Below are 18,850 nucleotides of genomic sequence, written 5' to 3'. Positions count from 1 at the left end.
CCCCAGGACAAGGGACCCCTAAGGCTGACTTGATTACTCCTTCCTTGACAAGGTGGTCCTTAATGGAGGAGGGCTGTGGAGCCCCTGAGAAGGGAAGAAGGGACCTCAAAAGAAAATCAAGACCCCAGAACAAAGCACCAGGGGAAAGAAAAGCCTACAAGGCTTGTTTAATCTCCTTTAGAGTGTGGAAAGAGCTTTTTCACAGAGGATATGAACTCTTTCTACTCTACCTGGGGCCTGAGCTACAGTGTGCGCCATGCAGGTGAGCCATTAGGAGGACTCTGGCAAGAAAAGAGCCCGATTATCTTTTAATGTTCCTCCCAGCTCCAAGATTCCAAGACTTTGTGAAAATTTAAAAATAAATAGAACATGCCACATGAATTACCTTATTATTTTATTGTTTTAAAGAAGACTTACAACAAGGTACTTGATAAAGTAGAAAAGAGCTTGGGAGTCACACAGAACTGGGCGGGAACTTTAGTCCTGGAACTGACTGGCTAAGTGAGATCAGGTAGGTTACCCCACATAGGCTGCCCCACAGCTGGTCAGGGGTGAGTTTCTCTGCACCCTGCATTTTCTGCTTTTAAGTTGGGGCTAACATCACCCGCTTTGAAGTATTATTATAAGAGAGATAATATTCAAAAGTGTGATTCCAGCATTCAACAGGGTAGTCAGTAAGTGCCAGCTCTTTTCCTCTCACCACCATAACTATTTGTAACTGCAAGAATGTACGCATAAAAACAGCTAAGGTTTTGTTCTTGTTTGAAAGCATTTGGTGCAATTTGTTTTTCCGCTGATACGAAGAGAATACCAGGAGCACGAAGGTTAACTGATGCCAAAGTCTTGTACGGAATCCATGACCCGATAATTTCTTATGTTGTTAAGAAAATGGTGAGAACATTTTCATGAACTATAAGAAAAAAATGCAATTGAATTCCAGGAAAACATTCTCTCTTTTCACTTTTATATTTTGTTGTTTCTTTTATGTGATAGGAAGGGAACAATTTGTATCATAAGAAAATAAAGATGTGGAAATGCAGAATAGGGTCAACAGTATTTCTTTGTCTCTTCTTATGGTTTTAACCAGTTTCATTGTTTTTTCATTTCAGAAGGGAGTGATGAACTTGGTGGTTCTGCAGAATTTTTATAGATAAGCACAAAGATAGAAATTTTGATTAAATTGCTCCCTTGCTTGTTTCTCTGCATTGAACAGCATGGCACAGTTCAGAATAAACAGAAGTTATTTTGAGTGTTCTCCAAGAGTGATTTCGGATCCCTGGACATCTTGGAGGGAAACCAGTTTAAGCAAAAGCTATACAAGCAAAGCCAGTAGACTCTTGGACTTGCATTTTTGCCCCCAGAACTAAGCAGACTCTTCTCTCTTGGCCTCTGGTTATTCATTCTTTTGTCAGATGAGGGAATAGGACCAGAGGACCTCTAAGATTCCTGCCAGCTGAAAATTCTCTAGAGGATTTATGTTCTATCATCAAAAAAAAAAAAAAAAAAAAAAGCTTGTGAATTTTACCAATAAATCCCAAAATGAGCATTTTTAGTTATACTAGAGAAAGAAACCAGACACAACTTAGAACCACCTGTCATTGTAAGGAATTTGCCACTCTGACCTTCTCATTTGGGTTTAACATAAACCACACCACCAGATCATGGGGATGAGACCTGAAAATGTCCTTTGGTCTAGCCTGCTCTCTTGCCAACTCCCTGACAACACTAGGTAGATTTCTCTGCTGTGAACCATGCCTCTGGAATGGAATTTACAACCAGCCCTCCAATGAGCCAGCTCAAATGCCCTCAGACTTTCAGCGGGTCAAATGTTGGGACTGGATTAAAAACTGTCCTTTGCCTAATTTTATACCAAGGCAAGCCTCATCCTTCCCTTTTGCGTCCACTCTCCCTGGCTTCCTTTACTGCCTTGTCTGTTTATTTATGTGCCTGTTTGTCTTAGTAGACTGGAACAGACTTCTACAGAACTGAGCTGTTCTTGTACAGGCTTTGGAGTCCACAGTCCTGGTTTTGGGTCCTGATTCTGCTACTTACACAGTGTGCTTAATAGCAAGTCCTTTGTCTTCTCCAAGCATCTTTTCTTTTTGTTTCTTTTTAAAATGTGTATCTTTAAAAATTTTTTTTTAGTTGTTGATGGACCTTTATTTATTAATAAGTGGTACTGAGAATCGAACCCAGTGCCTTACACATGCTAGGCAAGTGCTGTAGCACTGAGTCACAACCCCAGCTCTCCAAGTGTGTTTTCTTTGCCCTGACTGTAAATATTTTCCTCTTGAGATTATTGGGATGATGAAATGAAATATCAAATGCAGAGTACTTTGCACTATGTTCGGCATATTGCAAGTGGCCACATGGGGGGTCATTATTATTATTTGTATAGAATAGAATCATGATAGATGTTTGTGAAACAAATACATTTAAAAAAAAGCCATTTCTTCAGAACATTCCAATTAAATTCAGATTATAAGGATGAAGAGGGTGCCATGAGAATTATGGAACAGAGCAGCATTTTCTTGAAAATATGTCTTAGACGGATCTCAGGGTGGGAGACAGACAGCATCTACAGGGCTTTAGGAATGAACTCACCCCTGACCAGCCATGGGGCAAGAACTGGCCTTCCGCCCAGTACTTTCCATTGATGAAGAAGAGGCCTGCGATCATGATGAACACCCACACTGCCAGGTTCAGCACATTGAGCACGTTGTTGAAGCCCACGGAATTCTTCACCCCCAGAGCGACAATGATGGTCACAATGACAGCAATCACCAGAGCCAGAAGGTCTGGGTATGATTCTTCACCTTTCCCTAGAGCAGAGGGACAGGGTTTAGTATTGTCCAGAGGGAAGAAAGGGTCAGGCCAACTCCTGACCCATCCCATGTTCCTGCACTCAGCTCTGTCCCTCCAAGTGATGGTCAGTCTGTAGGGAGGAGAAGGAACTCTGTGTGTGTGAGTATGTGTGTGTGTGTGTGTGTGTGTGTGTACACATGCCTATGCTGTGGTCTACAAGCAAATATAAGTGTCCATCAGGTAAGATGACCTGATATCCTGGACCCAAAATTGGGATGTGTGATGTGACAGTTACGGCAGTATCTATGGAAACATGGCGCAGAGTATTTGAAATCAGGACAGTCCTAGAACCTTTGGAATATATCTAGAGGTCTAACATGTTCTTTGAAAATGGTTTTATCTTCATGGTGGTTAATTTCCTAGTGTGTAAAATTTCCATTACCTTCCAACAATCTTTTATTAACAAATTAAAAAATTCCTGTCTCTCAGCTATCCTACTCCTCCGTCTATATCCAAAGGACTTAAAAACAGCATACTACAGGGACACAGCCACATCAATGTTTATAGGAGCACAATTCACAATAGCTAAAATGTGGAACCAACCTAGATGCCCTTCAGTAGATGAGTGGATAAAGAAAATGTGGATATATACACAATGGAATATTATTCAGCATTAAAAGAGAATAAAATCATGGCATTTGCAGGTAAATGAATGGAGTTGGAGAATATAATGCTGAGTGAAGTTATCCAGTCCCCCCAAACCAAATGCTGAATGTTTTCTCTGATTTAAGGATGCTGAGTCATAATGGGGGTGGGGGGTTGATGGGAGAAATAAATGAACTTTAGATAGGGCAAAGAGGAGGGAGGGGCCATGGGGGTAGGAAAGACGTGGAATGAGATGGACATCATTACCCTAAATACATGTATGAAGACATGAATGGTGTGACTCTACTTTGTGTACAACCAAAAATATGAACAATTGTGTTCTATATGTGTAACACGAATTGTAATGCATTCTGCTGTCATATATAACAAATTAAAAAAAATACACTGAAAAAAAATGCATGTCTCTGAAAACAATTTTAAGAGGAATTTTCTTTCGATTCGTGGGGATGTAATTGTAGAGAGAAAATGACCAGCACACAGGACCTGCCTGCTTAGTGTTGCCCATTGGTCAGTGAACTCCTGCCCTCTATAGAGTAGAAAAGGCACTGCTGCTGCAGGCATCTATGGAATATAAATGAATTTTGTGCTTAGATTTGGGTCCTGAATTTTAGCTGTGCTTTGGCCAACAGCCGGTGGTGTGGCCTTGGGCGTGTTGTCTTGTGCTAGACCTCATCTGTAAAGTTTAGGAGATGGATGACTGAATTTTGGGCCATGTCACTCCTAAATTTTCTGAGATCAGTATATGGCACAGGCACAGTCTGCGTACTTTTTATTTTGTCATGGTATCTCGGTGCTCAGCATTTTTGTCAGTTTTTCTGACACTGAATTTAAATGACTTGTCACAGCCACAGACTCATTCCTTGGGAGTTTGGAGGAAAGGCTGCAAGACTTCCTCACTTACAGGTTAATTTCCACAACTTTGAAAGGATGGAAAGTGAGTGGCAGGTGACAGATGGAGCCTGAGGTCTTGTGGTATGCTAGGTGTTTCACTGTCACTCAGCTCTATTACCCTTCCTTGACCTTTGCTAGAATGGAATCCATTTTAAATATTTTATTTTAAATTTGCTTACTTATGAAAATCTGAAAAATATATTCTGATGAAGCTACCAGAGAAGTTCTTTCCAGTTCTTTTTTCTGAGTTTGTTTTGTTTTATATAGTCATTGACATGGTGCATGTATGGTGCTTTTTATATCCCTTTATATGGGGACATTATGTTAAAATATATTTCATATTATTATCACAGGCTTCCTTAATCATCTTTTTAATTGTTATGTGCATAATATGTACAATTTACTTACTTACTTGTTCCATTAAAGAATATTTAGGCTCTTTCTAATTTTTTGATTATTATAGGTTCAGCTTCCCTAATCCAAAATTCCAAAATCTTAAATGCTGAAGAATTTGAAACTTTTTGAGTCCTGACATGATTTTGCCACAGTGGAAAAAATCACACTATGAAACTTTGTTTCATGCATGAATATATTAAAAATATTTAATGAAGCTATCTTTGGGTTATATATATAAGGCATCTATGGAACATAAATGAATTTTGTGCTTAGATTTGGGTCCTGTTGCCAAGATATCTCATTAAGTATTGGCAAATAATCCCAAGTCTGAAAAAATCCATAATTCAAAAAATTCTGATCTCAAGCATTTCAGACAAGAGATACTCAACCTTTTTAAAAATAAGGCTGTAAAGAACAACTTTTTATATAAAGTGTTCAGGGAAGTTAGAAAAATTTTCTTAGTATGAAGAATTTGCAAAACCAAAAAGAAGCAGGTGAGGTTCTTGATACATTTTGCCAAATTACAGTCTGAAAGAGGAATCCATTTGTTTGGCTCAGTAAATTTGCATGTTGGGGAAAGAGGCTACAGCATTCTCACCCAGTCCATTGAGGGTTCCCACGCTGTTCACCATCCAGCGACTGATGGTGTGGTTTGCCAGTGAGTCAAACATGCTGCTCAGAGCACTGGCGCCAGCTGCAGTGCCAATCAGGTACTCCAGGATCAGGTTCCAGCCAATGAAAAATGCCACAAATTCACCAACAGTGACATAGCTGTAGGTGTAGGCAGATCCTGTGGTTTTGGGCACTCGGACTCCAAACTCTGCATAGCACACACCTGCAAAGGACAAACACACACAGATGGTGGACTTCAGGAGTGAACTCACTTTTTGGTGGCTAACAATCTTGGGTGGAAGATATTGGGGATCTCTGGGATTTTAGAACAAATACACAAAGTTTTATGTACCAGTCATGTGTCACCTAGTAGTGGGACACTTTCTGAGAAATGTGTTAGGTGATTTTGTTGTATGAACATTAGAGAGCTTATTTTCATGAACCTAGATGGTATAAGCTACTACCTACTGAGGTTATATGACATTTATAAGTATATATATGTCTATATCTATATATGAAATAGCTGGTTTACAAGAGAAAATGATATGATCGAGAGGTGCAGTAAATACAGTATGAGGCTATTGCTCATGTAACACAGCCTACTGTTTTACAGTAACCATTTTTTATAAGTAGAAGGAGTACAGTCTAAAACACAGATAAACGATATGATATATTAAAAACACAAGCTAGTGACATAGTCATTTATTTTCATTACAAAGTATCATGTTCAGTTCATAATCATATGTGCTATATACTTATAAGCTTGGCAAGGCAATAGGTTTGTGTATACCAGTATCCCCACCAACATGTGAGTAAATGTGTTGCACTACAGATATTGAACCATTATGACAACTATGATGTAATTGATCGATAGGAAATATTCGGCTCCATTATAATCTATGACACCCCAGTCATATATGTGCTCTCTCATTCACCAAAACCTCATTATGGGACACATGACTGGACATGAATTAATTCTACACTAATGTTAGCCAATTCCAATCTCATTTCCAAAACACTTTTAAGTGGAATGTCTGGGAAGGCACACAGAACTAATTCTACAGAACTATTAAAAACTGATCTTTATTTAGAAAATTTCCCCTTTGTGTGTTGTCTCTGTTGTATTCCTTAGGTGACAAAAATCCTGAGTTACTTGGACCTAATTCAGTGTGATCTCTCCAATGGCACCAGTGTGCAATAACATTCTTTTTTCTTAAATTTTTTTTTTAGTTGTCAATGGACCTTTATTTTATTTATTTATATGCAGAGCTGAGAATAGAGCCCAGGGCCTCACACATATTAGTCAAGTGCTTTTTACCACTGAGTTACAACCCCAGCCCCCTGCAATAACATTCTTCTCATTCAGTGTTGACATGTTATAGAAGATACTCCTCATTTGAGAGTGATGCTTTAAGCAGCCTGTGAAAATGCTTTACTGTATCAAGGGGGTAAATAAAAATATAGTTATTAATAAGGAAGTTAGCACATGCAGATTATAATTTGACAAACACTTTTGGAGTGCTCTGCAGAGTGTTAAGCGCTAGGAATAAGAAATGCACATGCTGTGTACCCCTACCTTCAGGGGAAGATATGCCATAAAATCAGTGCACATGGTTGGCTGTACACACCCAACAGTGTGGAAACGCAGGAGAACAACGAGAGCCGAGATGTGAGATGTGTACTCAGTTGTTTGAGGTCTAGGGAGGAATTCATTGGATAAAAAAGAGATAAAGACATGGCAGAGAGAGACAGTGTGAAGCATTTGGGTGGAGGAGCCATGTACATGGGGTTATCAGGAGATGAGTCTGGAGGGAAGCAGAAGCTGTACATTTTCCAAAGCAGGTTCAGGGCCTCTTTTCATCAGATCATCCACTGAACCCTAATTTCCAGGGGAATTTGCAATTTAACAAGCACCTCAGTAATGCTCTTGTTCACTTACATTTGAAAAATATCAGAACATTTCTTTATTCTTCAATGTGATTAGAGACCAAATTAGAAAAAAAAAAAAAAAACTGAGCATGCACCAAACTTCTGGAAGCTGGCAACTTCTTTTGGCTGGCTGCGAATTCTGGTGTGGGGCCAGTGGGAGCACAGAGTGGGACAGCTTGGAGAAACACCAGGAGTTGGACAGATGTAGGCTGATGTACGTGGAACTCAAACTTTACCTTCAGTCCCCATTTTATTAAGGGTCAACCCTGAGGTTCTCTCATCACAAACCAGGGAACCATAGTTCACTCTTTTGTGAATAAAGAGAGCAAGTTTCTTCTCCTTTTGAAGGGGGTGAAATCAATGCAAGGAAGTGAAAACAGAGATGTCAAAAGCAGTGACACAATACACGATTCAATGTGATGTAATCTCTCTTCCTTCCCCTCGGTTGCTTCAGTTGTGAAGATGTCCCTATGGAAGAAACGCTGTACCTGTTAGGCTGGGCTCCTGTCTCCTTGACACCCCTTCAGATTCAGTTTCCTTCTTTGTAAAAGAAAAGTATTATACAAGATGCTGTCATAAGGGTCTCCGAACTCTGACACTCTAGAGTTCTATATGTTGTATTGAATCTTGCTGCAAAATATGCTGAGCATAACTTTTCTTCTGTTTTTAAGTTAACTCTTATCTATCAATTACTAAATTGTCCTGTATTATGCAGATGCTCTTGGGGATAGTCAAGCCCTTTGTCCCCACATTAAATGGCCCAGGTTGCTATTTAGTTTTAGTTCCTATGTCCTCCCCCAACTTTGAAAAATAACTTTTCTGTTTCCTTCCTTGATGTCAGACTGTCAGTTTTTACTTCTTGTTACTGTTGTGGTGCTTACCTGGAGCAGTCAGACCACCTCTTTTCTAAATTGCTGCTTCTGACACAGGATGTTTAAATTGTTAGAGTGAGTCTAGAATTAAGAGGAAATGGTCTTTGAAGGAAGGCCTGAAGAACTCTGTCATGAGGAGAGTAGAGAGTATGCATTAAGTATGAGGACCTAATGATATTTTCTTGAAAGCCTAGAGACTTTGTGTTAGCTTCTGAGTTCTTGGGTATTGAGTTTGCACATACAGATTGTGTTGATCTACTAGTTCTGGGTGAGGAAGTGATTAGGAGGCAACTAATTTCTTTTTTTGATGTAGCTTTATCCAATAATCCCTGTATACTATGAGCTTATTCTCTCTACCCATTTGAACTTCCTAAAAACGTTCAAGGCTCATAAATAGAATTTTTTTTCCAAGTGATGCTTTGAAACAGCATTGATTTGACTGTAGATTTAATTTGGAGAGCCTGTGAGTATTGTGGAGTTTGTGCAATCAAATATTCCCTCCATAATATTTGATCTGCTAGTTAAATGTAAAAACACCCAATTCACCATTAGACCCCACTTGTTGAGGGTAATTTAGTTGAAAGCCAAGTCTTCCATAGGTCTTGGGAAGGGACCAGTCCTTTGCTGTCCTGAGTCAGAGGAAGAGGACCTGACTATGCATGGTTTAAGCAGTCTTTGGAATCTCAGTCATTCATTTCACAAGGTCCTGGGGGAACCTGGTGACTATAGAGTGGGGAGAACAGGGAGAAGGTCAATCAGCCAGTAACCATAGAACACAATTTCTGTTTCAAGAAATTCTTCTTTAGACACATCTTAAGTGATCTTCTAGTGTTTTCAATTCCTTCTGATTTGTTTGTATGCAGGAATCCAGGCTTCCAGTGGGTAGGCACCAGAGATTATCTAACTGGTCATTGAAGCTTAATGGAGAAGTGAAAGTTTACAAGCCCAAATATCCTTGATAAAACTGGAAATTTTGTCAGTCAATCAACCATTCAAAAATAGCTGATGCATGAGAGAGATACATTTAAAAATATCCTTCTAATTTCAATAAAAAATAAAAACTATGGAAAGGGAAACCTGATTTTCTTCTTAGATTACCTAGTAACTGAATGTCCAAGACTAGGTTTCTTACCCCTCTCGTGGGTGAAATGAAGAGACTTACTCGATAAGCTTTAGAGTCTCTTCTATAGTGCATCCTCCTTGGATTTCACAACTAGAGTCAACTTTTATCATCTGGGCCAATGGGGGAAGCCTATAGAAAATACTGCCAAGCTGTGGTTATCACAAAGGCAGAACATTCTGCTAGGAAATCTTTGGGTGCATCTATGATTCTCACAATGATTGTGGTCACTTGTGGCATTAAATGGTCAGGGGCCTGGGCTGCTAGACATTCTGTGAATAATGTCCCAGAGCATAAAGCACTGTCTTATGTTTTACATGACTTCTGAAGGTTCCAATGGACATTCATTTAAGTAAAAATCTGTTCACAGTTTCTGAACCTGAAAGTATCTCTATTTACATATAAACTTTTTTTTTTTTAGCATGGCTTTATATGCATTTTCTAGGACTGTAACAGCGGGATCAATTGAGGGACAGCTGGAACTTATTTTCTTTGGAATTTATCAAGACTTGGTCATCATTTTGGAAAACGACATTGTCAACACAACATCACTCACAGTCTCTGAGCATCACATATACACCCAGGTGAGTGTGCGTTTGTGACAATTGTATTCATAGTGGCTCTACAAATGACTGCAAGCCTCTGACAGCTTCATTATGTCTCCTAATGTACTTGGGACCCAGCGTTCACACAATGAAATAAATATTGTTTTTATTAGAAATTTGCTTATCTTTCATGCTCAGGGCATGATTTTTTTTTTTGAAGAATTAAATGTATAGGAACATAGCATTATCTCTAGTTTTCATTCCAGAATACTAAGGGAAGCATTACACAGTGTTTATTAAGAGCTGTTTTAGCTGTACTAGGACAGAGAATCACTATTCTAACTGAGAAATAAATGTATAAAGAATCTTTACTTCGTTTGAGAATACAGTAAAAATATTTTGTCCTAGAGTTATCTTCCTAATCATATGTGCCTTATGTTTTTATCCAAGTGATTTTGCTTTTCTTGATTATCCATCAAATGAGTGGAGAAGAAGAGGCATATTGATTCCACAAGAGGATCACCTTGTAGCTGGAGAAAATCAATATTGAATACAATATTGGGGTGCAGGTGGCTGTCAGAAAGTGACTGCATGCTGTAAAACACATGCTGAAAATTTTCTCATTAGAGTTTTTCAGAGCTGGGAACTCCAAGGCAGGCCCGGTAGGGATAAGAGTGATTTCCCACAGTCACAACTTCAACACCTTATCCCATCAGCCTTCCTTTAAGAATACTGTAAACATATCCTGATTTACATTTTGTCATATCCCTGCTGTTCAGTTTTATTTCTATATCCAGAACTATTTGAGGGTTAATTGACAAGTAGCTAGCCTAAAAGCAGTTAAACTTAGAACTTACACATTTAAAAGAGGGTTGGTAAAGACCAAATGTTTTCTCTGATATGCGGATGCTAATTCACAATAAGGATGGGGGAAGAATAGAGGTCATTTGGACTAGACCAGAGGAATGAAGGGAGGGGAGGGGGCATGAGGGTAGGAATGGTAGTAGAATGAATCAGACATTCTTACCCTATGTGCATATATGATTACATGACCCATGTAACTCTACATCGTGTACAATCAGACAAATGAGAAGTTATATTTCATTTATGTATGATGTGTCAAAATGCATTCTACTGTCATATAGAACTAATTAGAACAAATTTTAAAAAAGGGGATTGGGATAAGATACCAGGAGGCTCTTTATTTGAAAAAGCCCCCACTAATTCCCTCTTGTATATCCTTGGTGATGTGTGATATGGGGTTCAGAAAAATATAATCTCTTCAGTGTAAAGTTCTTTCCAAGTCAGAGTCTAAGGTTCTTCCATATGTAGGAAGAGTCATCTTGAGAGTTCAATGTTCCCAAAGAGCCTGTGTATGATGTTGAACTTCCAAACTGGATCTCATACAATGTTGCCCAATAGTAAACATATTTAGTCCATGTAGTCCCACGGTACCCCTACCCCAAACCTGCCCCAGATCTCGTCATGTCACTCACAGCCTGCCCTGGCTCTTTACATGGGCAAAGATTCTCCATCCTCAGAGGTGGGTGATGGAAAATGACTCAGCTGGAAGTAGGCAGAGGGTGGAGAAGAACTTCTCCCCTTAAGCATTTTATTTGCCTCCACATCCCACCAAAGAAAGCTATGAGATAAATAAGTACTTCCAAATAGGTGTACTTTCACCTGGAATGTTGAAGTCTCGTGGTTCTTCACTCTTGAATGCCAATCACTCTACACAGAGAGGGATTCCCATTAGCATGTAGCTTAGCTTACTCTAATTCCCTAACCTACTTGCCAGCTAACTTGGCAATTTTCTAAATTCTGACTTCCTAATTTGCTTGCTTTATGTGACATGCATTAAGTGCCTACTAAATCAGGCACTGTAGTGAATGTCAGAGATATAACCTGTAAGTTGACCTTGAAGCATTTATTTTCCAATCAGGAAGAAGCTTAATAAACAGCTGAGCCCACAATATTAGCTGCACACATTTGATACTATAGAGTACTTTTGAGGTGCCTGGGGGCCCAGTGGGGTGAGTGTAGCTCTTAGGGAGCACTTTCCTTTACTGCTGGGGAAATAGGAAGGTAGGGAGGCTTTTGAGTTGCATATTGAAGTGTGAACTGGGATTTGCCAATCACAAAAAATGGGGGCTAGGGTAGTTTTAGGCAGAAGAAGGGGCATTGCTGGAATGCCACGTGAGGCTCCTTTGGGGATTGAGGAGGAGTCTGCAGAGGTGGGTCAAGTGATTGAAGGGCTGGGCTTTAATACATTAATAGGATTAAGCAGCAAAGGACTATACATTGCACCATTTTCTATAGTTTTAAAAACTTTCTTGGTTGTAGAATCCTTTTTTTCACTCACAGTTTCATTTGAGAGCTTGGTACATACATAAGCAAAAACAGGACAGCTCTATCTGAGGGGGTGGGGAAACTGAAGGAGGTCCGCTTAGGATCCCCTTTATCCCACACCTCCCCAAAGCCCTTGACACCCCTTTGTGGACCCACAGAGTAGTTCTGAGCACAGGAGAGGGGAGACGTGTCAACTACTCATTGGGGTTGTTTCTTTATTTGATAGATGATGCCACTGAGCCTCAGACCTAAAGTTGTCTGTTCATTTAATGACAGAGCCAGGGCTTGGAACTGAGGCCTCCTGATAGCCAGTGTGGTAGCTTTCCAATTCATTCATTCATTCTGACATTTATAAAATATTATCTAAGTGCATCTGTGTTAGATTTTTGGGATTTAATGGTGAGCAGGAAGAATGTAGTCCCTTTTTTTGTGGGTCTAACAATCTAATGGAGAAAAGTGATCTGAAAATCTACCAGCCAGAGGACTATCCAGAGGGGGAGAGAGATGGGAGGGAATGGAGCAGGGAGTCCAAGGGAACAATCTTGCAGTTTTCATCCAGGCCTCTGGGATGGGCAAAAATGTGATGGGTCAGAGGTCATAGGTATGAGGCCTGATTGATAGTTTTAAGCATATTTTATCTATTATGCTGCATATGGGGGAGAGGGCAGCAGGTTGGGGTGGGCTGATTTAGTCAATTCTCTTTAGTGCCAGTTATCTGCTCTCTCCCAGGCCCAGGATGGAACCCACTGCAGGTCTACACCAGTGCACTTTCAGAACATCCTCACAAAGTATAGCATTTTGCAGAGACAGTTGTTACCCATTTTCTTAGTTTTCATAAGACATCTCTGTTTCTTTTATAAATTCACAGCAGAGCTAAGACATGTATATATCCCTATGGTGGCCAGTCCTGCTTCAATGTAGACTGGAGATGGGGCATGAAGAGAAATTATAGGATCAAAGAGAAAAATAGAGCGTGAATTCTCTGGGAAATGTTTGTTTTCTCTGTGAAACCGAGTTCCAGATGGCAGGTAACAAGGTGTCTCCATCATTGCTGTTTGCCTTGAGAGGCAGGTTGCTGAATTCTGAGAATCACCTATGTAGCCTCAAGTCCCATGGGATCCAACTAACCAGTCCTCATGTCCTCTTTCTGATGCTCAAGAAAATCACAGTTTTCTTTTTCAAGGGAGTGATCTGTCAGGCTGTCTCTCTACCTGAACAACCTTGGTTACCCCATCGCCTGTCAGGGAAACCCAGGCAATTTTTACAAATGTGTCTGGAAGAAAAGCAATTTGTCTGGGAATGCCTACGTATCTTTGTGTCAAAGAAGAGACTTATGATTACTCTGCCAAAGCAGGGCCCAGGTGGACAGTAGCAGCCCGTGTTCAGGGGCTGGGCAGCATCGTCAATCAGGGAGGGCGTGACACCATTAGTTATTGAACCTGACAGGGCTCCAATTAAAGCTGGGTAGGGAACAGAGAGCTCTCAAGTCCCCAAACCACAGCACCCATAGATCAACATATAAACAAGGAGGAAAGAAGCTGTCCTTGTGGCCAGAGAAATGACTCCAAAATCTGCTTCAGGAAGTTTAATCACTAGCTGATTAAATGTGTGACTAGCCTATCTGTTTACTCTCTTCTCTAGATCTTCTTCTATGAAACAATTTCAGATTATTAGTGGTGCAGTTTCCATAATATGATCAATTCAAGAATTCTATTTTTTTTTGGTCATGCTATTATTAATCATCTTCATTGATGTAATGCTCATGGGACTACATTCACAGGGTGAGCTGTTCCTGGAGCCAATCTTAAGCCCTAGATTGGTCCCCACCTGGGAATGGCAATGGTTTGGGTCTTCAAAGGATACACGTAAAGCTCCTAGCATAAGGCAGGCATTCCTTTAGTGGGAGATGTGGCTATTATTTACAGATGAGGAAAAGAAATTAGAGGAGTCTTAGTTAGCAGTAGCTTTTGGAGTATTCACATAGGAGAACGGGCTTTGGATATGGGATAAAACAGGTTGGAACCCTGTATTATTGACTGATGATTTTAGATCCTCAGCAGTGACAGATTTGTTGGAAATCATCTGGAGTATAGACCAGGTCCTACATGAGCTCAATGCATTTCTAAAATAGAGTCTGGAAAAATTTCTTCTTATATTTAAAATCTTTAATCTAGAAACTTCTTGTTCCATTCCGTGACTTCAACTAGAAATTGTGAGGGTGAAGAGAAAGTTCCCATTTTCTTGCTAACCTCTATGAAACCTGCTGCCCCTTGTCCAAGTGACTTTGATAAAACTGAGCTGAAAAGACTGTGCACACAGGAAAAGGAGTGGGAACTGAGGTGACCACCAGCAGTTCTCTCTCACCCAAATATTTTCCAGTTGCTCACTCTCAAGGAGCAGGCAGTGCCCATTTCTACTGCAGATGAAAGTGACATGGACAGAGACAACAGAAGCTCCTGCGTGGGGATGAGGCCACCATCTATTTCCTTGAGAACATGATGGGCAGGTTAAAGGTGAGTGCCTCTGGGACACTTCTGAGCACTCACACGTCCTCCTCAGCTCACTCAAGGAGCATGCACCCCTGAGGTTCCACAGAGAGAGGTGCATTCTAATCAGGTGCCCTGGGAGGGCGGGCATAGCACATCTTTTGAGGACATGAATCCCTCTCTATGGGAAACCTTCCCAAAGGCATGAGAGACCCTCATGAGAGGGATGCCACCTTGACTTTTTTCGAACAGGGCCAGCATGTATGGGGCTGAGATTAAGGATTTAGGAAACTTGCTGGAGAGACTCTTTTGGGCATGGGGATTTGGTTACAGCTCTTACTTCCAGTTCTCCCTGCTCCTGTGATGTGAACACCAACCATCACCTCCCTCTTCCTCCCCTGCTCTTTATACTCCTTGACCCTCAGAACTATAGGAGAGACTGGTCTTCCAAAGGGCACAAGTATTAAATTTGTATTTCCAGGCATGAGTGTTGCCACCTGCTGGTCTGCGAGATCAGAGGGTTGGTGTGTGAATGGTGAATGGTGGCTGCAGTCTCTTCTGTGCACAGGTGACAATAGATCAGGTTGCTATTCTTCCCAAGAGTCTCACCTACATGGTCCTGATGGATGACTTCCACCTAGACAATCCCTGATGAATGAAATGGCAGTGGTGGGTTTTGGCTGAATTTTGTATGATGGTACAGTAGGGAATGAAGAAGAATGATTCCCTTGGATATGTTGGTGGCTTCTTGGAAGAGGCATTTCCTCCAAGGAAAACATCAAATGTTCTTAGCTGGACTGACAGTATTCTGCCACATGAATATTCTCAGAATTAAAATATTCTCAGAAATGTTTTGAAAGGGTGTTTATCCCATGCTTGCTGGCAGGCACCTTACTTATGTCTGCATACCTGACACCTGTTTCAGTGCATAGAGATGAAGCTACTTAAAGATCACTTCTTCTGAGAAGGAGGGAGGGAGAAAGAGAGAAAGGGAGAGAGAGAACTTTGCCATGGTGTCCTGCTTATTTTCCTTTATGGCACTTATCAGATTAGTAATTATTGTATGAATTCATTCCTGTGTTTTCTGAGGCACAGCCTATTTATAGAAGGCTATCCCTGTGGAGAAGAAAATTTCTCTTGGTTAAAAACCTTCAGGACCCAAAGCATGCTTTTCTGCAAGGTCCACCTGGAGAAAGGTGTGTAGGAGGCAGGCCTCCTGTGTTCTTTAGCTAGGAGTGCACTTCAGGACTTCAGGATGGGAAACAGGGACTGCTTGTTTGCAATAAGAAAGACTCTAGCCTTGTTAGGTTGGCAACTGGCCCATAGTATTGATGGTGATGATGATGAGAGTCAACATTACTGAGAATGTACTATGTACATAAGCCATATTAAATACTTTACAAACACAATCTCCATGAAAACGCTATGGTGCAGAAGCTCATGTTCAGCTACATAGTAATTCACTTACTATCTTATTATGTTCCTCTACAGATGATGAATCCAAGGTCTAGACAGGTTATCAGGTTATCCCAATCTTTACCATCTTATACCACAAGCTTAGAAAACGATATTTGTATGCATATGGCAAAGAAGTAATGTGTGAAAGGGTCAGACTGTTCACAGGCAGAGGTGACTAGCCTGGGGCCCCTGTCACATGGCAGCTGCCCTGAGGGCTGAAGGATCAATACCTTGGCACACCTGTAACTTTCAACCTGTCTGGGAAGTTGTGGGTTGAGTATACTTGTCAAGTCACTCAGGATAAATGGCAGAGAAAAAATTGGATGGATCAGCTCAGCTACAGGGAGTAAGTACATCTGGCGCCCAGATGCTGGGTAGGATTGGAGGGCCTGTATGTGTGGGGAGTTGACACAATGGGCCTTTTTAAAACACATCTTTTCCTTCCTGAGTTTATCCTAACTCTTGTTATGGACAACCACACTCAATCTCTTCATTTTGCAGGGGAGGTACCAGACATCAGGAGATGTGGATATCTTGCCCAAGGGCCTCGAGCTGCCTAGGGGCAGACCTGGAACAAGATCTCAGGTATCCCTACTTCTGACCTGAGCCTGATTGTATCTTGCAGCCCTTACAATTGTTTCATGGGTGCTTGTCTTGTTTCTTCTCACTTCTTGTTGCTTTGTCTCAGAGTTCTTTCCTATGTTCAGCAGCATGTGCTGCCATGTTGAGCCCAGAGCAGGTGGTCAGTCCCTTCTACAGCCATACTAGGTGCTCTTGATATACACTGTCCACTCTACTAGGTCCTGCAGAAGGTGTAGAAGGAGTCCAGGGTTTCCTGGGATTGCCAGAGGAGGCTCAATTTCACCATCAGTGATTTGAGAACCTTGCAAATTTCTTTTAAAATGTGATCACTGTCTCTGAACTAGTAACTGACATCCTTCCTACAAGGGCTGTCAATCAAGCCCTATATAGAAGAGCTACATGAACTTTATAACACCTTTCTCCTCACTGCTGACAGGTGACAGAAAGATGCTGAGCTTAGGAGTCATTCTCATGACCTAATTTCGAGAAGTTTTGATCCAGGAAAGTGCTCTCCTAATCAATAGAACAGGATGAGATACAGGATCTTTTGAAATCCCAATAAGTGTGAGGGTTTCCTCTACGCATTAGATTCTCTTTGGTAGGTTTTCCATTTGGGGCTGTGTGTCTTTATGAAGTAGCTTGGGAGTAAGAGTCTCTGGGTCAGGGGCAGATTGAATTTATACTCAGCCTTTGTTTTTGACCATTTTGTGGTTCTGGATAAGTCACCTAACCTGACTGACCTTGGTTTTTTCATCTGCAAGATGCAAAATGGCATTGATTTTGTAGGGTATTGTAGAAGGATTATGTAATTGGTGTCCAACTAGGGCTCGGGATGTCAAAAGTCCTCAAGATTTTGGCTATCATGATGAGCCATCACACAGAGACACTAATATCCAGCTGGCAGGGAAGCTGAAAGGACTAAATGAGGTAAAGTGGGCCCGATAATCTGGTGCATAGTATTTGCCTAATAATAATAAAAATAATAGTAAAGGCTAACATTAATCAAATGCTTGCTAAGTTATATCATGGAGTTTTATAAACTTGGGGGTAGCTGCTACCCTTATTAAGATTTCAGCATTTGATTGTGTATTGAATCCTAGTTTGGAGAGCTAGTCACCCCTAGGTTGGAGGACAGACATGTACACATTCATCTTTGCATTTCCTCTCCACCCTCTCAATATTTTTGTTTCCACCATCCCCAAGTGTGGTAAAGAGCAGTCCTCAGAGGTGTTTCAGGGAACAAGCAAGTGCAAGTTTATGGCACGAATGAGCGATCTTAGGTCACTAAGAAGGGGTTGCAAAGCACCAACCCTCCTGGTTCACCTCTCAAGTCTGGCTTCAATCTGAGAAAGGAAAAATTGGTTCGTCGTTCTGAAAAATAAAACCAGGGAATTCATCAGGCTATATATAGAGACTCTGAATCTTTAGAAATCTTTCATGGAAAAGATTTTTATGTCATGGAAAATCCAACCGGAGATGAACAGCAGAATAGGACACTGTGTTTGTGCCCCTGGGAGAAGGCTGAGAGGCTCTCCAGAGCTCTGTTTCCCTACTACCTCCCCAGGGATTCCATTATGATCCGGGCTCACCTAATGTCCATGACAAGATGCAAATGAAGGTGGCAGGAAGCACAATTTAGAAACCCAAATGCTAAACTCTAACCTAAGAGTGCTAAGAAAAATACAATTCAGTGTGATAGCCCTTCATTGCCTTTTAGATCCAATCAATGAGAATTGATCACAACTTGTCAATCCATATTGAATGAAAAAGATTGACTTGCTTCAAACATCTCAAGAGACAGGCCCACTTCAGGGGAAGTGGAAGAGAACGAGCTATGGAGTCCAACATATTAGCTTTGAGTTCTGACTCTGAATACCTGTGGGACTTTCCTTTAACCTGTCATCCTGCTCCCCCTTGGTACAGCAGAACAGAAGCCACCCGCCTCTCTCCAGAGGGTGGGTGAGAATGGAGGGAGGATTCGCACTCAGGCCCCTTCTGCCGTGCGCTGTCCACACCAGAGCCCAGAATCCCTCAGGTGTTCTCTGGTGGCCCTTTTGCTAGAGTTTTCTGTTTCTCCTTTCACCTTCTGTTACAAATACTGTGTTGTAAAATTTGTTATTCATTAGTTATGCTTTGGGG

General features: G+C 41.0%; 1 protein-coding gene and 1 long non-coding RNA gene across 2 annotated transcripts in view; one reads left to right on the top strand and one right to left on the bottom strand.

Moving 5' to 3' along the window:
- Slc7a14 (solute carrier family 7 member 14) overlaps positions 1 to 18,850 on the bottom strand; it is a 111,482-nt gene that overhangs the window by 32,688 nt on the left and 59,944 nt on the right. Inside the window, exons 3-4 of the mRNA XM_048814308.1 lie at positions 5,357 to 5,593; positions 2,605 to 2,822 (exon numbers count right to left, since the gene is read on the bottom strand). Coding sequence (XP_048670265.1) covers positions 2,605 to 2,822; positions 5,357 to 5,593 — 455 coding nt within the window. The remainder of the gene's footprint in view (positions 1 to 2,604; positions 2,823 to 5,356; positions 5,594 to 18,850) is intronic.
- The window catches only part of LOC125620062, a 74,028-nt gene that overhangs the window by 3,122 nt on the left and 52,056 nt on the right, over positions 1 to 18,850 (top strand). Inside the window, exon 3 of the long non-coding RNA XR_007351649.1 lies at positions 9,713 to 9,875. This is a non-coding gene — a long non-coding RNA (uncharacterized LOC125620062). The remainder of the gene's footprint in view (positions 1 to 9,712; positions 9,876 to 18,850) is intronic.

Source organism: Marmota marmota, unplaced genomic scaffold (assembly GCF_001458135.2).
Source record: "Marmota marmota marmota unplaced genomic scaffold, marMar, whole genome shotgun sequence".
Classification (NCBI taxonomy): domain Eukaryota; kingdom Metazoa; phylum Chordata; class Mammalia; order Rodentia; family Sciuridae; genus Marmota; species Marmota marmota.
This window is presented reverse-complemented; position numbering and strand designations above follow the sequence as displayed.